At 38.1% G+C, this 26548-nt stretch overlaps 1 protein-coding gene across 6 annotated transcripts in view; it reads left to right on the forward strand.

Annotated features, from left to right (window-relative positions):
* The first annotated feature begins 606 nt into the window (after nt 1-606).
* Nucleotides 607-26548, forward strand: part of LOC123498983 (solute carrier family 35 member F6-like) — a 31350-nt gene continuing 5408 nt past the window's right edge. For 2 of the 6 annotated variants that reach the window (XM_045246617.1, XM_045246616.1), the window contains exons 1-3: nt 607-1033; nt 1312-1412; nt 1644-1726. In XM_045246617.1, the coding sequence (XP_045102552.1) occupies nt 957-1033; nt 1312-1412; nt 1644-1726 (261 nt within the window). In that variant the 5' untranslated portion in view covers nt 607-956. The remainder of the gene's footprint in view (nt 1034-1311; nt 1413-1643; nt 1727-26548) is intronic. The other 4 variants (XM_045246614.1, XM_045246613.1, XM_045246615.1 and 1 more) reach the window with 4 other exon arrangements.

The raw sequence follows: 26548 nt of genomic DNA on the forward strand, positions 1-26548 counted from the left end.
ATAACATCCTGCACTCACTTCTATTATGCTCAGTGTTTCTGCCTCAGCCTGGAGTCCACAGGTTCACTTGCTTTATAAAAGAGACTGCTGGCAGGTCAGAGAACTTAAGATTGGAAAGAAACATCAAATACAATGAAAAGAAGCAGAATGGTACTCAATTTCTGACCACAACTGTACATGACACCATCATCCAGTGACATGCCAGCTGCTGGAAACCACAACCCCTGTGACAGGAGAGGTGATATGGCTACACTGACACTTATGTAGTAGTACACTTTAATACTGGAATATATATTGTTTTTACTATATATGGTAGTTGTAGGTAATCCTAAAGCTCTTTATTTCCACTGTGAGGATAGATTATATCTATGGCTCATCCTACCTTGAGTTCTTTCTTTGTAATGAGTATCACAATGAAGTCCTTGAGCATCCAAGCTATGATGAATGGCTCACCAACCACAACATGTTTGCAACCAATGGCATGACAATGGAAATCTAACCTCAATCTATCACTGTAAAAGATTATAGTACTAACAATTGGTTTCTGATTAGTAGTGTGTCCACACTACCTGCCATCAAGATAGTGAATAGGTGGAAATGATAAGGAGAACAAATACAATACTTGTCACTTTCCAGCAGCCTGCTACCTTCTCTGTCCACTAACACCACTACAATGAGGAGCATCGTCCACCTCTCCCAGGACCTGCCAGCCTCTTCAACTTCCTAACTCAACAAAGTCACTTGCAGGATTATACATTTCACCTCAACAGTGGTCGTGTAAGAAAAAAAACTGGAATTCTAAGATAATTTTTCTAGGGTGCAGATTGCTCTTAGATTTGATTAAGAAAAATAGAAAAGACAAAACAAAAATTCTATTGTCTTTTATAGGGTAACAATTATAACAGATTAAGATTGATTTAAGGCAAACGGCCAGGTGAAAAACCAAGTGGTTCAGCATGGCATGGACAAAGAAGCAAATGATGTTGGCCTTCATCATGGTGTCGACAGGCTCCATCAACACCATATCAGCCAAGTGAGTACTGCACACCGACACTAGGTTGTTGTCAATACAATTTTCAGTTTCAGGATTCAGTGAGTTACATATTTAGTTAAGCAATCTGCTCCCCTCTCACTCAACACTTCCTTCAGTTTTGCTAAATTTTGTAGTAGAAATTCAGCTTCTGAAATAGTGACAATGAAAGAAAAAATCTGTTTAAGCAATCATCATCACCACTACAATTACTAATAACACAATGATACACCTGAAACACCAGAAACATTCACATCTTCTCCCCTCCCTCTCCCCCACAGATGGACAGATCGCATCTATTCTAAAAACAGTCACGGCAATGTAGTCAAGTTCAACCATCCTTTCCTTCAGGCAGACTGCATGTTTATGGGAGAGATGACTTGTGAGTGTTCAGTATCTCTCTCTCTCTCTCTCTCTCTCTCTCTCTCTCTCTCTCTCTCTAAGATGTGCAAACACCTACAAGAAAGAATTAGGCAAAAAAAGAGACCAACTTTAATGCCATACAATGTTTGGAGGAGGCTGCAGAACAAGGCAAGACATCCCTGAGTGACTGGTAATTTAGCAAAGACAAACCAAATAGTAGTGAAAGGCTTAAGCGTCACCTATCCAACAGGTATGGCTGCTTTCTACATTTTGAGGATCCTCCGGCGAAGAGCAAGGCAAGGTGCCTCAGAATTGGCTTTGGACTCTGACCAGGCAAGTGTGTCATTCATCGTTGGTTGTCTGCTGGTCACCCATTTGCCTCACCTAGGTTGTGACTTAAACTCTTTGGTGTGATCTGAGCATACTAATCACTAAGTTATGCTGTGTATTTAGGTACTTAGTTGTATATTACAGGGCTCAAATGGGCCTCATAGTGACCTATCTCCATATCTAATTTTGTACAACTTTTCCTTAAATTCATGCACACTTTCTGCTGTTACATACAATCTCTTCTCTCAAGCTGTTCCATATGTCCACCATCCTTTGTGGAAAGCAAACTTTTTAATATTCTCACAGCCAGGCCTTCTCAGGTGTGAGCCACTACGTTACACTGTGTATTTACCTAGTTGTAGTTTTACAGGGCCTGGGCTTTATGCTCGTGTGGCCCCGTCTCCATATCTACACTTATCCAATCTTACTTTAAAAGTATGCACACTTGTTACAGACACTACTTCTTCATTTAAACTGTTCCACGTCTCAATACATCTCTGCGGAAAACTATATTTTTTAATATCTATCAGACATCTTCCTTTTCTCAGCTTTTTACTATGCGATCTTGTGCTTCGGATGTCATATTCTTATCTCAGGATCAGTTTCTCATTATCAACTTGGTCCATTCCGTTGATCAATTTATAAATTTGTATCAGGTCTCCTCTCTCTCTTCTTTGTTCCAGGGTTGGTAGATCCATAGCCTTTAGTCTCTCCTCATATGTCATCCCTTCAAATTTTGGAACCATTCTTGTAGCCATTTTTTGTAGTCTCTCCAATTTCCTTATGTGTTTCTTTTTATGAGGGGTCCACACTACTCCTGCATATTCCAATCTGGGTCTTATTATAGTACTTATCAATTTCTTCATCATTTCTTTGTCCATGTAGTGAAATGCTACTCCAATATTCCTTAGCAAATTATATGTTTCTCTAAAAATTCCATCAATATGGCTTACTGGTTGATTGTTTTCTTCCATTGTCACTCCTAAGTCCTTTTCCTTTTTAACTTTCTCCAGTTCTACTCCATCTCCCATCTTATAGATTCCCATGGGTCGTCTTTCCCTCTTTCCCATTTCCATGACATGGCTTTTGTTCACATTGAATTACATTTCCCACTTTTACTCCATTCCCAGATCTTATTTAGGTCTTCTTGCAGTATTTCACAATCCTCTTTTTGCTTTATAACTCTGCACAGTTTCGTATCATCTGCAAACAGATTTATGTAGCTGTTCACTCCTTCTGGCATGTCGTTAATATAAATGAAAAAAAGTATTGGTGCCAATACTGAACCCTGTGGCACTCCGCTTTCTACTGCTCTCCATTTGGACTTCATATCTTTAACTACTGTCCTTATTTCTCTCCCCCTCAAATAATTTTCTATCCATCTCAATTTGCTTCCTTTTAAGCCACCCTTCTCCTCTAACTTCCATAGTAATCTTGCATGTGGCAATTTATCAAACGCCTTTTTTAAATCCAAATAAATAGAGTCAACCCATCCCTCTCTCTCTTGTACTCTATCAACTATTCTAGAATAGAAACTCAATAAATTAGTTATACAAGACCGTCTTTTTCTAAAACCAAATTGGTTATTTGATATTAATTTGTTGTCTTCAAGGAACTCGATCCATTGTTTCTTTATTATTCTTTCACACATCTTGCATATTACACTAGTTAGTGATACAGGTCTGTAATTCAAAGGTTCTTCCTTTCTTCCGCTCTTATATATGGGAACCACCTCAGCTCTTTTCCATTCTACTGGTACTGTTCCATTTTCTATTGAGCATTTCATGATATTGTATATAGGACTTGTTAGTTCTTCCCTACATTCTTTCAGTATTCTGCCTGAGACTTCATCTGGTCCCATTGCCTTCTCTTCATCCAGTTCCTTCATTAACTCTTTTATTCCAAGCTTGGTTACTTTAATCTCTTTCATATAGATTGTCTCTCTATTACCTTGTGGCCTTTCAAATTTGGATTCCTTAGTAAAGACCTCCTGGAATTTTTTATTTAATAGTTCTGCCATACTTTTTGGGTCTTCCACCATCCCGTTCTCTCCTTTTAACCTTTCTATTTTTTCTTTGCCTAATTTTTCCATTTATGAATCTATAGAACAATTTTGGTTGCTCCTTACATTTTTCGACAATGTCCTTTTCGGAAGTTCTTTTCCTCTTCCTTCCTCACCTTAACATATTCATTTTTCGCTGCCTTGAAGTTTTCCTTATTTGCTGGATTTCTATTTCTTCTCCACCTTTTCCATGCTCCATCTCTTTTCTCCTTTCCCCTAGCACACCTTGCATTAAACCAATCTTTCTTTCCTTTTTCTTTACGTCTGTATTTCGGAACATATTCCCTGACTCCTGTTTTGTATATTTCCAAAAATAAGTTATATTTCTCTTGCATTGTCTCTGAGTTTTCCATCTCCTCCCAGTCTACGTTTTTTAAAATAGTTCTTGAGATTCTCAATGTCAGCCTTTCTGTAATTTAATCGGTCTCCTTTGTATGAATCATCTCTATCTTCCTTTCCCTCTTCTATATCTATTTCTAATATTGCATGGTCACTCTTTCCCAATGGGCACTTATATCTTATATCATCATTCATTTGTATGCCCCTTGTAAAAACTAGGTCCAATCTCGCCGGCTCATCGTTTCCTCTGAATCTTGTGCATTCCTTTACTTTCTGGTCCATCATATTGTCTATCATTAGGTTCAAGAATCTTTCTCCCCAGGCTTCTTCCCCCATACCACTTTCATAATTTTCCCAGTCCACTTCTTTACAGTTGAAATCTATTAATATCACTTTTCTCCTTTCTTTAACAATTCTCATTAGACTCCTTATAGTGTCATCTATCATGTCTTTATATTCTTGATTGGTCCATGAATTAGTTTTTGGTGGCACATATGTTATAATGATTGTTAACTCTTTTTATTAATATGCATCTTAATATACAATACTTCTGCTTTTCCTTCTCCACATTCCACTTGGTTTATCACTATCTCCTTCCTTGACATTATCATGACTCCTCCTCCTTTACCCCCTCTGTCTCTTCTCCATACATTATACCTATTATCCAAGACTATTTTGATTTCCTCATTTAGTTTTGTTTCAGCCAGGCATACAATATCCGGATTTTCTTTCTTTATGTAATCTCTTAATTCTAGTTTACTTGATAAAACCCCGTCTATGTTCGTATACATCATTTTCAGTCTTTTGCCTTTATCATTTTTAGTTAAACTTGTTCCACTATTTTCTCTTCCTTCTTGTTTATATACCATTTCCTTATCTTGTCCCCTAGAATTCTCCAAAAAAAATGCCTTCTTTTCTGACCTTTCATTATTCTTTTCCCTTACTGCTGCCGCCAGTTCATTGTATCTCTTCCTTTTTTCCTCATTTCTATTTTTCTTTATGTAGATATCCTTGCAGCCTTCTGTTTCTCTAAGTTTTGTTGTTCTATATAATATTTCTTCTGTTGCTGCTTGTGATTTTAGTAGTATTTTAATTGGTCTCATTTTTCCTTCTTGATATGGTCCCATTCTGTTTATTTCTTCTACTTCCTCTTCCAAGTTCTGCCTATCTTCGTCGTTTAGATTCTTCAGTAGGTCTTTGACTGATTTCATTTCTTCTTTTTCTCTTTTTGGTCTATATTTTAATTTTTTCTTTTATTCCAAATACGACTACACTTCTTTTTTTCTGCAATTTCTCTAACTAAATATTCTTTTGTCTTGAGGACTCCTATCATTTTGCTTGTCATATTTTCTTCTTTTTCTTTAAGTTGTTCCGGATTCACATCCTGAAAATCAGCCTTATCTTTCTTATCTTGGACTCTCCATGCTTGTGCTTCTTTTTTAATCACGTTCTGTACTCTTTCCTCTTCCTTGTTTACTAGATTTTTCAGCTTCTCTTTTTCTTTCTCGGCTTTACCGAGTCCTTCTTCCATCTGCTTCTTGTAGTTAGCTACTTCCTTTTTCAGTTCTTCGTTTTCCGCTCTTAGCCTAGCTTTGTTTTCTTTCACTTTTTTTATCCTTTTTCTCAGTTTTATAAACTCTTTATTCTGTTCTTCAATCACTTTCATTTCCATATTCTCCTTTATCAATTTATCTAGTTTATATTCAATATTTAACACTCTCTTTAGTAGTGAAGTAGTCGTCGCATCGAAACCTTCGAATACACGCTTTCCCTCACCAGCATAGTCATCATTAGCTTTCATTCCATCTCTAATCTCATGTCTGTATTTTGATGGAATCTCTTTTTCACTCATCATTCCTTAATAATTAATTGCATGAAAAAAATGAGTCCACACTACCTGCCCATGCCACTGTAAAAACTGTACAACAGGTATGTACTAGTGAAGATCAGCTGATTGTCGGAACGGCGCCAGTCCATCTTTCCTCGACCGCGTCTCTCTCGTGTGTGTGTGTGTGTGTGTGTGTGTGTGTGTGTGTGTGTGTGTGTGTGTGTGTGTGTGTGTGTGTGTGTGTGTGTGTGTGTGTGTGTGTGTAATTCACCTTGGTCGTCTGCTGGTCACCCAGCCAGTCTTCCCCATTACAGAGCTCAGAGCTCATAGACCAATCTTGGTGGGACTGAGACCACAACACACTCCACACACCAAAGCGAGGCCACAACCCTCAAGTTACATACCGTACTATTTACTGCTAGGTGAACAGGGCTACACATTAAGAGGCTTGCCCATTTGCCTCGCCGCGCCAGGATTCGAACCCAGCCCTCTCGATTGTGAGTCAAGCGTGCTAACCACTACACTACGCGATGTGTGTATTTACCTAGTTGTACTTTACCTAGTGTGTGTGTGTGTATTTACCTAGTTGTATTTACCTAGTTGTAGTTTTACAGGGCCTAGGCTTTATGCTCGTGTGGTCCCGTCTCCATATCTACACTTATCCAATTTTTCTTTAAAACTATGTACACTCTTTGCTGACACCACTTCCTCACTCAAACTGTTCCAAGTCTCAACACATCTTTGCGGGAAACTAAATTTTTTAACATCTCTCAGACATCGTCCCTTCCTTAGTTTCTTACTATGCGATCTTGTGCTTCTAAAGTCATATTCTTCTCTCAGGATCAGTTTCTCATTATCCACTTCATCCATTCCATTAATCAATTTATAAACTTGTATCAGATCCTCTCTCTCTTTTCTGCTCCAAGGTTGGTAGATCCATTGCCTTTAGTCTCTCCTCATATGCCATCCCTTTAAATTCTGGAACCATTCTTGTAGCCATTTTTGTAGTCTCTCTAATTTTCTTATGTGTTTCTTTTTATGGGAGTCCACACAACTCCTGCATATTCCAATCTAGGTCTTATTTTAGTACTTATCAATTTCTTCATCATTTCCTTGTCCATATAGTGAAATGCTACTCCAATATTCCTTAGCAAATTATACGTCTCTCCGAAAATTCTATCAATATGGCTTACCGGTTGATTATTTTCTTCCATTGTCACTCCCAAGTCCTTTTCCTTTTTACTTTTTCTAGTTCTACTCCATCTCCCATCTTATAGATTCCCACTGGTCGTCTTTCACTTTTTCCTATTTCCATGACATGGCTTTTGTCCACATTGAATTCCATCTCCCATTTTTTGCTCCATTTCCAGATCTTGTTTAAGTCTTCCTGTAGTATTTCACAATCCTCTTTTGTTTAATGATTCTGCACAGTTTCGCATCATCCATAAACAGATTTATGTAGCTGTTCACTCCTCTGGCATGTCATTTATATATACGAGAAAAAGTATTGGTGCCAATACTGACCCCTGTGGCACTCCGCTGTCTACTGTTCTCCACTTGGACTTCATATCTTTAACTATCGTCCTTATTTCTCTCCCCCTTAAGTAATTCTTCATCCATCTCAATGTGCTTCCTTTTAAGCCACCCTTCTCCTCTAACTTCCATAGTAATCTTTCATGTGGCACTTTATCAAAAGCCTTTTTTAGATCTAAATAAATACAGTCAACCCATCCCTCTCTCTCTTGTACTTTATCAACTATTCTAGAGTAGAAACTCAATAAATTTGTCACACATGACCGACCTTTTCTAAAACCAAATTGGCTATTTGATATTATTTTGTTGTCTTCAAGAAACTCAATCCATTGCTTCTTTATTACTTTTTCACACATCTTGCATATTACACTAGTTAGTGATACCGGTCTGTAATTTAAAGGTTCTTCCTTTCTTCCGCTCTTATATATGGGAACCACCTCAGCTCTTTTCCATTATCTATTGAGCATTTTATGATGTTGTATATTGGACTTGCTAGTTCTTCCCTACATTCTTTCAGTATTCTGCCTGAGACTTCATCCGATCCCATTGCCTTTTCCTCATCCAATTCCGTCATCAACATTTTTATTTCAAGCTTGGTTACTTTAATCTCTTTCATATAGACAGTCTCTCTATTACCCTGTGGTCTTTCAAATTTGGATTCCTTAGTAAAGACCTCATGAAATTTACTATTTAACAGTTCTGCCATACTTTTTGGGTCTTCCACCATTCCGTTTTCTCCTTTTAACCTTTCTATTGTTTCTTTTTGTCTTATTTTTCCATTTATGAATCTGTAGAACAATTTTGGTTGTTCCTTACATTTTTCGACAATGTCCTTTTCATAGTTTTTTTCTTCCTTTCTCACCTTAGCATATTCATTTCTTGCTGTTTTGAAGTTTTCCTTATTTTCTGGATTTCTGTTTCTTCTCCACCTTTTCCATGCTTCATCTCGTTTCTCCTTTGCCCTAGCACATCTTGCATTAAACCAATCTTTCTTTCCTTCTTCTTTAGGTCTATATTTCGGAACATATTCCCTGACCCCAGTTTTGCATATTTCCAAAAATAAGTTATACTTCTCTTAAACCGTTAATGAGTTTTCCATCTCCTCCCAGTTTACGTTTTTAAAATAGTTCTTGAGATTCTCAACATCAGCCTTTCTGTAATTTGATCGGTCTCCTTTGTATGATTCATCTCTATCTTCCTTTCCTTCTTCTATATCCATTTCTAATATTACATGGTCACTCTTTCCCAATGGGCACTTATATCTTATATCATCGTTAATTGGTATATCCCTTGTAAAAACTAGGTCTAATCTTGCCGGCTCATCGTTTCCTCTGAATCTTGTGTTTTCCTTTACTCTTTGGACCATCAAATTATCTATCATTAGGTTCAGGAATCTATCTCCCAGGCATCTTCCCCATACCACTTTCATAATTTTCCCAGTCTACCTCCTTACAGTTGAAATCTCCTACCAATATCACTTTTCTCCTTTCCTTAATGATTCTTGTAAGACTCCTTATTGTGTCATCTATCATGTCTCTATATTCTTGGTTAGTCCATGAGTTTGTTTTTGGTGGCACATATGTTCCAATGATTGTTAACTCCTTTTTATTAATACGTACTTTAACATACAGTATTTCTGATTTTCCTTCCCCAAACTCCACTTGATTTACCACTATCTCCTTCCTTACCATCATCATGACTCCTCCTCCTCCTTTACCCACTCTGTCTCTCCTCCATATATTATACCTTTTATCAATATCTATTTTTATTGCCTCATTTAACTTTGTTTCCACCAGGCATACAATATCTGGTTCTTCTTTCTTTATTTAATCTCTTAATTCTAATTTACTAGATAAAATCCCATCTATGTTTGTATACATCATTTTTAATCTCTTGTTCTTATCATTTTTAGTTAAACTTGCTCCGTGTGTGTGTGTGTGTGTGTGTGTGTGTGTATTTACCTAATTGTATTTACCTAATTGTAACATACGGAAAAGAGCTATGCTCGTGTTGTCCCGTCTCCATATCTATTAATGTCCAGCTTTTCTTAAAATCATGAATATTCCTTGCGTTGACCACTTCCACGTCTAAACTATTCCATGCTTCCACCCTTCTATGAGGAAGCTATATTTTTCACATCTCTCCTATAAGTGGCCATTTTAGTTTTTCCCATGCCCTCTCGACATTCTTCCATTCCACATACACAGATCTTCCCTATCCATTTTTCCATGCCAATCATCACTCTGTATATTGCTATCAGGTCTCCCCTTTCTCTTCTGTTTTCCAGGGTTGGAAGTTGCATTCTTTTCAGTCTGTCTTCATAAGTCAAATCTCTTAAGTCAGGCACCATTTTCGTTGCAGCCCTCTGTACTTTCTCTAGTTTCCTTATGTGTTTCTTTAAGTTCGGAGCCCACTGTATTGTTGCATATTCAAGCCTCGGTCTTATCATTGCAGTAATTATTTTCTTCATCATTTCTTCATCTAGATATCTGACGCCACTCTTATGTTCCTCAATAAGTTCAATACTTCTCCAATTATTTTGTTTATATGTCTCTCTGGCGATAGGTCATTGGTAATTGTCACCCCAAGGTCTTTTCTTCATGACTGGTTTTATGTCTTCATTTCCTATCTTGTACATACTCCTGATTCTTCTTTCACTCTTGCCAAACTCTATTTTCTTGCATTTTGTCGTGTTGAACTCCATTTGCCATGTACAGCTCCATTTCCATATTCTGTCCAAGTCTTCCTGGAGTAGTTCGCAATCTTTGTCACATCTCACTTTTCTTAACAATTTTGCATCGTCTGCAAATAGGCTCACATAACTGGACACCCCATCCACCATGTCATTTATGTAGACTGCGAACATTACTGGTGCCAACACTGATCCCTGTGGAACTCCACTCTCCACCAATCCCCATTCTGATGGTCTGTCCTTAATTATTGTTCTCATTTCTCTTCCTACCAAAAGTCTTCCATCCATTTTAGTAAACTGCCATGCACTCCTCCTACCATTTCAAGTTTCCAGATCAGTCTCTGGTGTGGTACCTTATCAAAGGCCTTTTTTAAATCCAGATATATTCCATCAGCCCAACCATCTCTTTCCTGTATTACATCTATCACCCTCGAATAGTAACATATCAGGTTTGTCGTGCATGAACGCCCTTTCTAAAACCAAATTGACACTCACAAAGTATGTCATTTTCTCCAAGAAGTCTGTCCATCTATTCTTCACCACCCTCTCACACATCTTAGCTACCACACTTGTAAGTGACACTGGTCTATAGTTCAATGGGTCTCTCTTGTTACCTGATTTATAGATTGGGACAATGTTAGCTCTTTTCCAGTCTTGGGGCACTACACCTTCCCTTAATGAGGCATCAATTACTTCACAAACTTTTTCTGCCAATTGCTCCTGCATTCTCTTAAAATCCATCCTGATACCCCATCAGGTCCCACAGCTTTTCTCACTTCTAAACTCCCCATCATGTTCTTGATCTCCTCCACAGTTACTTGAAACTCCTTCATAATCCCTTTCTGTTCCATTACCAGTGGTTTGTCAAAAGCAGTCTCCTTTGTGAATACCTTCCAGCATCCATTCATAGCCTCTGCCATTTCCTGGGATCTTCACTGCATACTCCATTTACTTCTAAACTTTCAATACTTTCTCTATTTTTGATGTTGTTGTTCACATGTCTGTAAAAAGCCTTGGTTGGTCTTTACATTTATCAATTATATCCTTTTCTTGTTTCTTTCTTTCTTCTCTTCTAATCAACACATATTCATTTCTTGCTCTTTTGTAACTTTCCACTGCTTAATCCGTCTTTTCCTTCTCCACCTCTTCCATGCATCCTCTTTTCTTGTTCTAGCCTTTTCACATCTATCGTTAAACCAGTCCTGCTTTCCAACTTCTCTATGTTGTCTTATTGGTACAAATTTTTCTCACCTTCTTTGTATATTTTTATAAATTCCTTCCACTTTTCATTTGCTCCTTAGCACTCTTGAATTTCATCAATTTGTCTCTTGAAAGAATTTCTTTAGGTTTCCAAAATCTGTCTTGGCATAATTCCATCTTCCACTTTATATTCTTCATTTCTTCTAGATTTCTCTTCGTCTATCACCTTGAACTCCAAAACTGCATGATCACTCTTTGCTAAAGGGCACTCCACCCTCATCTCCTCAATGACCATTGGCTCTGTACTAAAGACCAAGTCCAGTCTTGACGATGCTCCCTCTCCTCCAAACCTAGTATCTTCTTTGACCCACTGAGTTAACACATTTTCCATTGCCAGTGTCAATAGTGTATTTCCCCATGTTGTCTCTGATCCTTCCATTGACCAGTCCTCCCAACACACCTCTTTACAATTAAAATCTCCCATCATTATAGTTCGTTCACAGCCACCCAACATTTCTTCCAGACATGTTCCTGTATCACTTATCATTTCTTCATATTCCTGTACTGACCATGCATTTGTCTTAGGTGGTACGTACACCACTATGTAGTGCCTCTTTTTCCTTCATTAGTTTCTGCTCTGATCTTTAGCACTTCTGCCTTTCCCATACCTTTTTCACTTGATCCACCTTTATATCTTTTTAACCAGCAACATCACTCCTCCTCCCATCTTACCTACTCTATTTCTTTTCCAAACGTTATATTTCCTTCTCCAACCTTCATCAGGTCTTCTCCCTCTCTCAGTTTTGTTTCAGTAAGACCCACAATATCTGGGTTCTTGTCCCTCAAGTAATCGTTGAGTTCTAAAATCCCGATATCACTCCATTTATGTTGGAATACATTACATTTCGCTCATATGTAAGTTTCTTTAGTCCTTTCTTGCTGTACTTTTCTGGGTTATGAACCACTTCCTCAGTCTCATATCCAAGATTCTCCAGAAAAACTCTTTCTTCTCCTCTTCTGTCCTCTCTTCATTTTTTCAAAGCCTCCTTTCTCAACTCATTTAACATTTCTCTTTCCTTTTCACCGAGATCTCTTCTCAACCAAATCTTCCTTGTTGTTTCCTGCTGGGCTAGCCTCCATGACTTCTCCACCAATTCATCTACATCCTTTTGTGACTTAAGTTTGATTCTTATTGGCCTCATACCTTCTCTTGTGAACTTTCCAATTCTATGGAAGTCCTCTATTTCTTGTACTAGGTCTTTTCCTCCTCTTGCACCACATTAATGATATTATTTATCACCTTTTTATGTTTTCTCTCTCTCCATTTTACTCGGTGTCTTATCCTCCTCCACACCAAATATCACCACACATCTCTTTTTGTCTACAGTTTCCCTCACCAATGTCTCATTTGACTTAATAACCTTCACCACTTTCTCAGCTATCTTCTCTTCTATGATCTGTTGATCTATAATTTCAGCAAGGCCCAAAGTTTTCTCCCTGACTCTTTGATTTCCTTTTCCAGACTTGCAACTTTGTAATTTACCTCCTTTCTTTCCACTTCCTGACTTTTTTCCATTCAGCCTGCTTCTCCATCACTTTTCCTAGAGATTCTCCACATTTTTCGCAATTCACTTTAATTAGCTTAACTTCCTCTTTCAGTGCTGCATTTTCCTTCTTCATATCGGCACAGTCTCTTTTACATTGTCATAACTCGTTTCCAGGCCCTCATACTTTTCAAACAGTTTTCAATTTTACCTTCTAACTCCAGAATTTTCTTCACATAAGCGCTCTTCTCCATTATTCCTTGAAACCCTGTGAAGTCTGATTCCTCTTTCGAGTTCACGGCCGCCATGTTGCGCAGACGTAAACAAACCAGCTGATGGCTCAAACGCAGGCTACAGTTTATATTTACCTTCACTGGACATTATTTTGCTAATCAACAGTTAACATGACTATATGGAGACGGGACAAACATTACCAGCTCCTTTCCCACCTTGGTTACTCTTAGGTAACTGTAGAATTATAGATGATTGCTCTGGAGCTCAGCGACCACCTCCGCCATCGGCGATGTCCCGTGTGTGTGTGTGTGTGTGTGTGTGTGTGTGTGTGTGTGTGTGTGTGTGTTCCCTGTGGCACAACATTCGACCTAACCATGCTGGCGGCCTCAGGCGTCCATCTTCAACCTGCAGTCCTTCACGTTGTGGCCTAATCAACAACAAAACAAGCTTGTGTTTCATATTCCTACATAGTTGTAAATAATATAACAATATAACCTTTAACTTACCTGAATGACCATAAACAATGATTGGTTGAAAACTCATTATGCTTTGAAATGTCTCAAGTTCCTTCAAAATCAACTTACGTCATGTTTCAGGAACGTAACTCTGACATAAACCGAGACCTTACTGTATCTAGTTTTTCTTTAAAGTTATGCACACTATGTGCTGCGACAATTTCTTTATCCAATGCATTCCATTTTTCCACCGTTCTGTGTGGAAAACTGTATTTTCCAACATCCTTCACACACTGCCTCATCCTGATCTTCTTTTCATGTCCTCCTGTCCTTCCATCTCCTTCCGCCAACAGCACCAGGTCTTCTTTGTCTATTTTTTCAAAATCATTCAATATCTTGATATACATTGTTTAATAACAATGTATATCAAGTCCCCACGTTCCCTTCTATCATGTAAAGTTGGCAGTCCCATTTCCTTCAGTCGTTCTTCATATGTGAGGTCCTTTAACTTCGGCACCGTCCTTGTAGCAATATTCTGTATCCTTTCCAGTTTTCTCTTATCTTTTTTAGAGCTCGGAGACCATACCACTGCTGCATCCAGCCTTGGGCGTATCATACTTGTGATGATTTTTTTCATCATATCTTTATCCATGTAATGAAATGCCACTCTTATATTAGTCAACATCTTATTATGATAGTCTTGTTTATGTGTTTATCAGGGTTCAGATTTTCTTGTATGATCACTCCAAGATCTTTTTCCTCATTTGTCTTCGTTATTTGCTCTTGTCCCATCAAATAGTTCCATACTGGTCTTCTTTTACTCTTTCCTAGTTCCCTTATGTGACATTTCTTGGGATTAAACTCCAATTTCCACTTCTTCCTCCATTCATAGATCTTGTTTAAATCTTCCTGTAACAGTAGACAGTCCTCTCTGGTTTTGATAATTTTTAGCAACTTTGTATCATTAGCGAATAAATTCATATAGCTGTTTATCCCAATGTGAATGTCGTTTACATAAACTTGAAACATAATAGGGGCTAACATTTTTTCAAAATCATTCAATATCTTGATATACATTGTTTAATAACAATGTATATCAAGTCCCCACGTTCCCTTCTATCATGTAAAGTTGGCAGTCCCATTTCCTTCAGTCGTTCTTCATATGTGAGGTCCTTTAACTTCGGCACCGTCCTTGTAGCAATATTCTGTATCCTTTCCAGTTTTCTCTTATCTTTTTTAGAGCTCGGAGACCATACCACTGCTGCATCCAGCCTTGGGCGTATCATACTTGTGATGATTTTTTTCATCATATCTTTATCCATGTAATGAAATGCCACTCTTATATTAGTCAACATCTTATTATGATAGTCTTGTTTATGTGTTTATCAGGGTTCAGATTTTCTTGTATGATCACTCCAAGATCTTTTTCCTCATTTGTCTTCGTTATTTGCTCTTGTCCCATCAAATAGTTCCATACTGGTCTTCTTTTACTCTTTCCTAGTTCCCTTATGTGACATTTCTTGGGATTAAACTCCAATTTCCACTTCTTCCTCCATTCATAGATCTTGTTTAAATCTTCCTGTAACAGTAGACAGTCCTCTCTGGTTTTGATAATTTTTAGCAACTTTGTATCATTAGCGAATAAATTCATATAGCTGTTTATCCCAATGTGAATGTCGTTTACATAAACTTGAAACATAATAGGGGCTAACACTGAACTTTGTGGCACTAAGCTAGTTACTTTACTCCAAAATAAGTAAGTATCTCTGATCACAGTTCTCATTTCCCTATCCATCAAATAATCTCTTGTCCATTCGAGCAAGGTTCCACGCAGTCCTCCTATGTTCTCTAGTGTCCAAAGAAGTCTTCCATGAGGGACTTTATCAAATGTCTTTTTAATGTTCAGGTATACTGTGTCTACCCATCCATCTCAGTTTTCAAGTCCTGCAATAACTCTGGAGTAGAAGCTTATTAAATTTGATACACATGACTGCCCTGTCCTGAATCCAAATTGTCTGTTTGATATGACTTGCTCCTCTTATAGAAATTTAACCCACTTTTCTTAGATAATTATTTCACATAACTTCCCTACGACACTTGTAAGTGACACTGGTCTGTAGTTTAGTGGTTCAGTTGCCTTACCTCCTTTAAATATCGGTATTACATTGGCTCTCTTCCACTCTTGTGGAACTTTCCCGTTATTTATTAAACTTTGTGTGTGTGTGTGTGTGTGTGTGTATGTATTTACCTAGTCGTAGTTTTACAGAGCCTGGGGTTTATGCTCGTGTGGCCCCGTCTCCATATCTACACTTATCCAATCTTATTTTAAAAGTGTGCACACTCGTTGCAGACACTACTTCTTCATTTAAACTATCCCACGTCACAATGCATCTTTGCAGGAAACTATATTTTTTAACATCTCTCAGACATCTTCCTTTACTCAGCTTTTTACTATGCGATATTTTGCTTCAAATGTCATATTCTTCTCTCAGGATCAGTTTCTCCTTATCCACTTAGTCCATTCCGTTGATCAATTTATAAACTTTATCAGATCTCTCTCCCTTCTTTGTTCCAAGGTTGGCAGATCCATAGCCTTTAGTCTTTCTTCGTATGTTATCCCTTCAAATTCTGGAACCATTCTTGTAGCCATTTTTTGTAGTCTCTCCAACTTTCTTGTGTGTGTGTGTGTGTGTGTGTGTGTGTGTGTGTGTGTGTGTGTGTGTGTGTGTGTGTGTGTGTGTGTGTGTGTGTGTGTGTGTATTTACCTATTTGTATTTACCTATTTGTGTATTACAGGGCCCGAGCTAAGCTCTCTGTGTCCTGTCTCCTTGTCCACTCCTGTCATATCTCTCTTTCATCTGGTTGATACACACCGCGTCAACAACATCACTGCTCAGTTTTTTCCACTTATCAATACTACGATGCGGGAAACTGTATTTTCTCATGTCACTTAGACAGACATCTTTTACTAATTTTTGTCCATGTCCCCGGAGATGATTACTTGTGGTCACCTTTATCAACTCTCTGTCCAATATGTCAATCTTGTTCACCAATTTATACATAGTTATCATGTCTCCTCTTGTTCTTCTCTCTTCTAATGTGGTCAGTCCCAGTTTCCTCAGTCTTTCCTCATAGTCTAACTCCCTGAGTCCTGGTACCATCCTTGTTGCCAGCCTCTGTACCCTTTCCACCTTCTTCACATTTTTCTTCATATGCGGTGACCAGACACAAGCTGCATATTCTAACTGGGGTCTTATTAAGGTACATAATATCTTCATCATACCTTCATCTAGGTAATGGAATGCAAGGCCAATATTTTGAAGCATGTTATATGTTTTCCCAAATATCTTGTTAATGTGTTTCTCCGGTGACAAAGTGTTTTGCACGGTTACTCCTAAGTCTTTCTCCTCATTGGTCTCTTTAATTTTCTCATCACCCAGCCTGTAATTCCTGTTTGGTCTGTATCTACTTCCCATTTTCATAACATGGCTCTTGTCTATATTAAATTCCATCTGCCACTCTTTACTCCACTCATATATTTTATCAAGATCTTCCTGTAACTTGTAACAATCTTCCACATTCTTTACTCTCCTCATAATTTTAGTATTGTCCGCAAACATGTTCATGTAACTGTCAATTCCTACTGGCATATCATTAACATAAATCAAAAACATGATGGGACCCAGCACTGACCCTTGTGGAACTCCACTGGTTACCTTTATCCACTCTGACTTCTTTCTTTTCACCACTGTTCGCATTTCTCTTCCCACTAAGTAATTTTCCATCCATTTTGCTAGTTTATCACTTACTCCTCCACATCAGTCTATTGTGTGGCACTTTATGAAAGGCCTTTCTCAAGTCCAGGTGAATAGCATCCACCCATCCCTCTCTATGTTGTAGTATGTCAGTCACTCTTGAATAAAAACATAATAAATTGGATACGCACGATCTTCCTTTTCTGAAACCAAACTGTCTTTCACTCAGAATGTTTTCACTTTCTAGATACTCACTCCACTTAACTTTAATTACTTCTTCACATACATTGCACAATATACTAGTCAACGATACTGGTCTATAATTTAGTGGTTCCATTCTACTACCATTCTCATACATAGGCACAATGTCACCTCTTTTCCACTCTTTCGAGACTATTCCTGTTCGTATGGAGGTTTCCACAATATCAAATATGGGGTTCAACAATTGATCCTTACATTCTTTTAGCAACCTCCCAGATATGCCATCAGGCCCCATTGATTTATTAATATCCAAATTGCTTATAATTTTCCTTACATCTTCCTTAATAACCATGATGTCCTGCATTTGGTTTATTTCCGTAGGCCTATCTCCTATAAAATGCTCCTCCTATATAAACATTTTGCAAAAGTTGTCGTTCAAAATTTCAGCTATATCTTTAGCATCCTCATATACTTCTTCCCCATTTTTTACCTTTTCTATTGCCTCCCTTATATTTAGTTTTCCATTTATGAATTTGTAAAACATTTTAAAAGGTCACTATCACAGTTTTCCACCACCCTCTGTTCATATTCCTTTTGTGCTGTTCTCCTTACTTCCTTGCTGTTTTGTAAACTTCTCTTGATAATACATCACTGTTTTTCTTAAGTTTCTTCCATGCCTTTTCTTTGTTCTTTTTTTGCTTCTTCACAATTTCTATTAGACCACTGTTTATTATTTAAAGTCATCTTTCTATGATATGGCACAAACTTTTTCACAGCAGAGTTATATAAATCCATAAATTTATCGTACTTCAATTGCATATCCCTTTCCTGGTATACCACGGACCAGTCAATTTCATTAAAGAACTCCCTTATATGATTATAATTTGCCCTAATATCATTTAATTTTTCCTCCCTGTGTTCCACAATCTTATTCGTGCTTAATTCCGTATCCAGCTCAAACCTTAGGACATCATGATCGCTTTTCCCCACGGGACATTCATGTTCAATTTCCTCTTTTAGAGAGATGCCCATGGTAAATACCAAATCCAACCTTGCTGCAACATCTTGTCCCCTGCACCTTGTTGATGATCTCACCCACTGTGTCATCAAGTTATTTGTTGCTACATTTAACAATTCCTCTGCCCACTCACCACCGTTCACCACTTCGTAGTGCTCCCACACTATTTCTTTGCAATTAATGTCTCCAACTATCATCACTCTAACCTTTCTGATGAGTTCTTGCTTCATTCTGTCTAGAGTATTTCTCATCACCATTTGGTACTGTTCATATTCCCAAGCACTGGTTCTGGGTGGTATGTATACTGTTATAATATTAATGTCCCTCTTGCCATCTGTTATAAGCATACTTATCACTTCCTCATTTCTCTTACTATAGTTCACCTCCTTCACTATCAGATCTTCCTTAGTAAGAACCATTATACCACCACCTCCTTTATTTTTTCTATCATTTCTCCATACTTTGTAGTGTTTTACAACAAACCAGTCTAGCTTTATTTCGGGCCTTAGCTTTGTTTCCACCACACACATTATGTCCGGTTCGTTATTTCTTAGGTAATCCATACATTCTAGCCTCTTAGACAGAAATCCATCTATATTCATGTAAGTCACTTGTATTCCATTCCTAGTCTCTTTCTTCCATGTAATGTCTATTCCGTCTGTTTTATCCACCAGTTCTTTAGCCTCCCATTTCTCATACTCCAAAAAAACTTGGTCTTTTCCTCCTCTGTTCTTTCGTCATTCCTCTCTCTCACTTCAGTTACAAGCTCTTTCATTTTCATTGGTTCATCCTGTGACATATTTCTTCTTATGTAAATTGTTTTGGTTTCCTCAGAGTCCTTAAGTTTCCAAGCCCTCCTCAGCAAGGCCTCAGCTGCCACCTGAGACTTTAATTTTAATTTTAATGGTCTATTCTTGCCTTCCTTAAAAGCTCCTAATCTCACACTTTCTTCTACCTCAGCATATAGGCCCTCTTCCTCTACTGAGATCTTATTCAGTAAAGACTTAATCCTGTCATTTTCCTTATCCCTCCTATCCTGCCAGTTCCTGTTAGTTTCCTCCCTCAATCCTGTTATGATCATGCATTTTTTTCTTTTCAGCAATATCTCTCACCACATACTCATTTTCCTTTAGTGCCTTTACCATTTCACTCTGTGTTATCACTTTATTTTGCTCTTCCTGCTTTTTCACTATCTCACTAAAGGACCTTTGTACCTCCTGATGTTCATGGTTTACTTCTTTCATCCAGGCATCAATTAGGTTAAGGCATTCCTCCTTCCTCAAGTCCCCTTCGGATATTTTCTTCTCCTTTTCTAGGAGTTTAGCCTTCATCTCTTCACATTGTTTCCTTAGTTGTAGGTTTTCTTTCTCCATTTCTACTTTTTCCCTCAATAGCTCTTTGTTCTCTATCGTTAACAAATAGATCTCTTTTTTTGAAGGAATCTTTCTCCTCTACTCTATCAGTTTTTCTTCTATGAATAAAATGTTTAGGAACTTACTTTCTAATGCCTGAATTCTTGCATCCATATCTAATTTCTCCAGTCCTCTTGGGTAGTTACGAACCCTTCAAAGTCCTTTTGTCATGACGCCATGATTGTTATCCACAGTGTGTGTGTGTGTGTGTGTGTGTGTGTGTGTGTGTGTGTGTGTGTGTGTGTGTGTGTGTGTGTGTGTGTGTGTGTGTACCTAGTTGTACCTAGTTGTAGTTTTACAGGGCCTGGGCTTTATGCTCGTGTGGCCCGTCTCCATATCTACACTTATCCAATCTTACTTTAAAAGTGTGCACACTCGTTGCAGACACTACTTCTTCATCTAAACTGTTCCACGTCTCAATACATCTCTGCGGAAACTATATTTTTATATCTCTCAGACATCTTCCTTTCTCAGCTTTTTACTATGCGATCTTGTGCTTGGATGTCATATTCTTCTCTCAGGATCAGTTTCTCATTATCCACTTGGTCCATTCCGTTGATCAATTTATAGACTTGTATCAGGTCTCCTCTCTCCTTCTTTGTTCCAAGGTTGGTAGATCCATAGCCTTTAGTCTCTCCTCATATGTCATCCCTTCAAGTTCTGGGACCATTCTTGTAGCCATTTTTGTAGCCTCTCCAATTTTCTTATGTGTTTCTTTTATGAGGGGTCCACACTACTCCTGCATATTCCAATCTGGGTCTTATTATAGTATTTATCAATTTCTTCATCATTTCTTTGTCCATGTAGTGAAATGCTACTCCAATATTCCTTAGCAAATTATATGTTTCTCTAAAAATTCTATCAATATGGCTTACTGGTTGATTGTTTTCTTCCATCATCACTCCTAAGTCCTTTTCCTTTTTGACTTTCTCCAGTTCTACTCCATCTCCCATCTTATAGATTCCCACAGGTCGTCTTTCACTCTTTCCCATTTCCATGACATGGCTTTTGTTCACATTGAATTCCATTTCCCACTTCTTACTCCATTCCCAGATCTTATTTAGGTCTTCTTGCAGTATTTCACAATCCTCCTTTTGCTTTATAACTCTGCACAGTTTCGTATCATCCGCAAACAAATTTATGTAGCTGTTCACTCCTTCTGGCATGTCGTTAATATAAATGAGGAAAAGTATTGGTGCCAATACTGACCCCTGTGGCACTCCGCTTTCTACTGCTCTCCACTTGGACTTCATATCTTTAACTACCGTCCTTATTTCTCTCCCCCTCAAATAATTTTCTATCCATCTCAATGTGCTTCCTTTTAAGCCACCCTTCTCCTCTAACTTCCACAGTAATCTTGCATGTGGCACTTTGTCAAACGCCTTTTTAAATCCAAATAGATGCAGTCAACCCATCCTCTCTCTCTTGTACTCTATCAACTATTCTAGAATAGAAACTCAATAAATTAGTTACACAAGACCGTCCTTTTCTAAAACCAAATTGGCTATTTGATATTAATTTGTTGTCTTCAAGGAACTCAATCCATTGTTTCTTTATTATTCTTTCACACATCTTGCATATTACACTAGTTAGTGATACCGGTCTGTAATTTAAAGGTTCTTCTTTCCTTCCGCTCTTATATATGGGAACCACCTCAGCTCTTTTCCATTCTACTGGCACTGTTCCATTTTCTATTGAGCATTTTATGATGTTGTATATAGGACTTGCTAGTTCTTCCCTACATTCTTTCAGTATTCTGCCTGAGACTTCATCCGGTCCCATTGCCTTCTCTTCATCCAGTTCCTTCATTAACTCTTTTATTTCAAGCTTGGTTACTTTAATCTCTTTCATATAGATTGTCTCTCTATTACCCTGTGGCCTTTCAAATTTGGATTCTTTAGTAAAGACCTCCTGGAATTTTTATTTAATAGTTCTGCCATACTTTTGGGTCTTCCACCATCCCGTTCTCTCCTTTTAACCTTTCTATTGTTTCTTTTTGCCTAATTTTTCCATTTATGAATCTATAGAACAATTTTGGTTGCTCCTTACATTTTTCGACAATATCTTTTCAAGTTCTTTTCCTCTTCCTTCCTCACCTTAACATATTCATTTCTCGCTGCCTTGAAGTTTTCCTTGTTTGTTGGATTCTATTTCTCCTCCACCTTTTCCATGCTCCATCTCTTTTCTCCTTTGCCCTAGCACACCTTGCATTAAACCAATCTTTCTTTCCTTCTTCTTTTGGTCTATATTTTGGGACATATTCCTGACTCCTGTTTTGTATATTTCCAAAAATAAGTTATATTTGTCTTGCATTGTCTCTGAGTTTTCCATCTCCTCCCAGTCTACGTTTTAAAATAGTTCTTGAGATTCTCAATATCAGCCTTTCTGTAATTTAATCGGTCTCCTTTGTATGAATCATCTCTATCTTCCTTTCCTTCTTCTATATCTATTTCTAATATTGCATGGTCACTCTTTCCCAATGGGCACTTATATCTTATATCATCATTTATTTGTATACCCCTTGTAAAAACTAGGTCCAATCTCACCGGCTCGTCGTTTCCTCTGAATCTTGTGCATTCCTTTACTCTCTGGTCCATCATATTGTCTATCATTAGGTTCAAGAATCTTTCTCCCAGGCTTCTTCCCCATACCACTTTCATAATTTTCCCAGTCCACTTCTTTACAGTTGAAATCTCCTACTAATATCACTTTTCTCCTTTCTTTAACGATTCTCATTAGACTCCTTATTGTGTCATCTATCATGTCTTTATATTCTTGATTGGTCCATGAATTTGTTTTTGGTGGCACATATGTTACAATGATTGTTAACTCTTTTTTATTAATATGCATCTTAATATACAATACTTCTGCTTTTCCTTCCCCACATTCCACTTGGTTTATCACTATCTCCTTCCTTAACATTATCATGACTCCTCCTCCTCCTTTTCCCACTCTGTCTCTTCTCCATACATTATACCTATTATCCAAATCTATTGTAGTGGTGTGTGTGTGTGTGTGTGTGTGTGTGTGTGTGTGTGTGTGTGTGTGTGTGTGTGTGTGTGTGTGTGTGTGTGTGTGTGTGTGTGTGTAATTCACCTCACCTAATTTACCTCAGTCATCTGCTGGTTACCCAGCCAGTCTTCCCCATTACAGAGTGAGCTCAGAGCTCATAGACCGATCTTCGGGTAGGACCGAGACCACATCAACACACAACATACATCGGGAAAGCGAGGCCACAACCCCTTGAGTTACATCACGTACTTATTTACTGCTAGGTGAACAGGGGCCACACATTAAGAGGCTTGCTCATTTGCCTCGCCGCTTACCGGGACTCGAACCCAGCCTTCTTGATTGTGAGTCGAGCGTGCTAACCACTACAATACGCGATGTGTGTGTGTGTGTGTGTGTGTGTGTGTGTGTGTGTATTTACCTAATTGTATTTACCTAATTGTAACATACGGGAAAAGAGCTATGCTCGTGTTGTCCCGTCTCCATATCTATTAATGTCCAGCTTTTTCTTAAAATCATGAATATTCCTTGCGTTGACCACTTCCACGTCTAAACTATTCCATGCTTCCACCCTTCTATGAGGAAGCTATATTTTTCACATCTCTCCTATAAGTGGCCATTTTAGTTTTTCCCATGCCCTCTCGACATTCTTCCATTCCACATACACAGATCTTCCCTATCCATTTTTCCATGCCAATCATCACTCTGTATATTGCTATCAGGTCTCCCCTTTCTCTTCTGTTTTCCAGGGTTGGAAGTTGCATTCTTTTCAGTCTGTCTTCATAAGTCAAATCTCTTAAGTCAGGCACCATTTTCGTTGCAGCCCTCTGTACTTTCTCTAGTTTCCTTATGTGTTTCTTTAAGTTCGGAGCCCACTGTATTGTTGCATATTCAAGCCTCGGTCTTATCATTGCAGTAATTATTTTCTTCATCATTTCTTCATCTAGATATCTGAACGCCACTCTTATGTTCCTCAATAAGTTCAATACTTCTCCAATTATTTTGTTTATATGTCTCTCTGGCGATAGGTCATTGGTAATTGTCACCCCAAGGTCTTTTTCTTCATGACTGGTTTTATGTCTTCATTTCCTATCTTGTACATACTCCTGATTCTTCTTTCACTCTTGCCAAACTCTATTTTCTTGCATTTTGTCGTGTTGAACTCCATTTGCCATGTACAGCTCCATTTCCATATTCTGTCCAAGTCTTCCTGGAGTAGTTCGCAATCTTTGTCACATCTCACTTTTCGTAACAATTTTGCATCGTCTGCAAATAGGCTCACATAACTGGACACCCCATCCACCATGTCATTTATGTAGACTGCGAACATTACTGGTGCCAACACTGATCCCTGTGGAACTCCACTCTCCACCAATCCCCATTCTGATGGTCTGTCCTTAATTATTGTTCTCATTTCTCTTCCTACCAAAAGTCTTCCATCCATTTTAGTAAACTGCCATGCACTCCTCCTACCATTTCAAGTTTCCAGATCAGTCTCTGGTGTGGTACCTTATCAAAGGCCTTTTTTAAATCCAGATATATTCCATCAGCCCAACCATCTCTTTCCTGTATTACATCTATCACCCTCGAATAGTAACATATCAGGTTTGTCGTGCATGAACGCCCTTTCCTAAAACCAAATTGACACTCACAAAGTATGTCATTTTTCTCCAAGAAGTCTGTCCATCTAGTCTTCACCACCCTCTCACACATCTTAGCTACCACACTTGTAAGTGACACTGGTCTATAGTTCAATGGGTCTCTCTTGTTACCTGATTTATAGATTGGGACAATGTTAGCTCTTTTCCAGTCTTGGGGCACTACGCCTTCCCTTAATGAGGCATCAATTACTTCACAAACTTTTTCTGCCAATTGCTCCTGCATTCTCTTAAAATCCATCCTGATACCCCATCAGGTCCCACAGCTTTTCTCACTTCTAAACTCCCCATCATGTTCTTGATCTCCTCCACCGTTACTTGAAACTCCTTCATAATCCCTTTCTGTTCCATTACCAGTGGTTTGTCAAAAGCAGTCTCCTTTGTGAATACCTTCCGAAAGCATCCATTCATAGCCTCTGCCATTTCCTGGGATCTTCACTGTATACTCCATTTACTTCTAAACTTTCAATACTTTCTCTATTTTTGATGTTGTTGTTCACATGTCTGTAAAAAAGCCTTGGTTGGTCTTTACATTTATCAATTATATCCTTTTCTTGTTTCTTTCTTTCTTCTCTTCTAATCAACACATATTCATTTCTTGCTCTTTTGTAACTTTCCCACTGCTTAATCCGTCTTTTCCTTCTCCACCTCTTCCATGCATCCTCTTTTCTTGTTCTAGCCTTTTCACATCTATCGTTAAACCAGTCCTGCTTTCCAACTTCTCTATGTTGTCTTATTGGTACAAATTTTTCTCACCTTCTTTGTATATTTTATAAATTCCTTCCACTTTTCATTTGCTCCTTAGCACTCTTGAATTTCATCCAATTTGTCTCTTGAAAGAATTTCTTTAGGTTTCCAAAATCTGTCTTGGCATAATTCCATCTTCCCACTTTATATTCTTCATTTCTTCTAGATTTCTCTTCGTCTATCACCTTGAACTCCAAAACTGCATGATCACTCTTTGCTAAAGGGCACTCCACCCTCATCTCCTCAATGACCATTGGCTCTGTACTAAAGACCAAGTCCAGTCTTGACGATGCTCCCTCTCCTCCAAACCTAGTATCTTCTTTGACCCACTGAGTTAACACATTTTCCATTGCCAGTGTCAATAGTGTATTTCCCCATGTTGTCTCTGATCCTTCCATTGACCAGTCCTCCCAACACACCTCTTTACAATTAAAATCTCCCATCATTATAGTTCGTTCACAGCCACCCAACATTTCTTCCAGACATGTTCCTGTATCACTTATCATTTCTTCATATTCCTGTACTGACCATGCATTTGTCTTAGGTGGTACGTACACCACTATGTAGTGCCTCTTTTTTCCTTCATTAGTTTCTGCTCTGATCTTTAGCACTTCTGCCTTTCCCATACCTTTTTCACTTGATCCACCTTTATATCTTTTTTAACCAGCAACATCACTCCTCCTCCCATCTTACCTACTCTATTTCTTTTCCAAACGTTATATTTCCCTTCTCCAACCTTCATCAGGTCTTCTCCCTCTCTCAGTTTTGTTTCAGTAAGACCCACAATATCTGGGTTCTTGTCCCTCAAGTAATCGTTGAGTTCTAAAATCCCCGATATCACTCCATTTATGTTGGAATACATTACATTTCGCTCATATGTAAGTTTCTTTAGTCCTTTCTTGCACACACACACACACACAGTGTGTGTGTGTGTGTGTGTGTGTGTGCACGAATTTATTTATCTAGCTGTGTTATACAAAATTTGAGTTACACTTTTAAGGTTTTGTCTCTGTATCTATATTTTTCTTCAACTTTTCATCTAGTATTTTCACAGTCCTGACTTCCATCACTTCTTGCAGTCTATTCATGGTATCTGTGTTCACAAGGGAGGAACAGCTAGTGCTAGTATATCTAATAT

Source organism: Portunus trituberculatus, chromosome 48 (assembly GCF_017591435.1).
Source record: "Portunus trituberculatus isolate SZX2019 chromosome 48, ASM1759143v1, whole genome shotgun sequence".
Lineage (NCBI taxonomy): Eukaryota > Metazoa > Arthropoda > Malacostraca > Decapoda > Portunidae > Portunus > Portunus trituberculatus.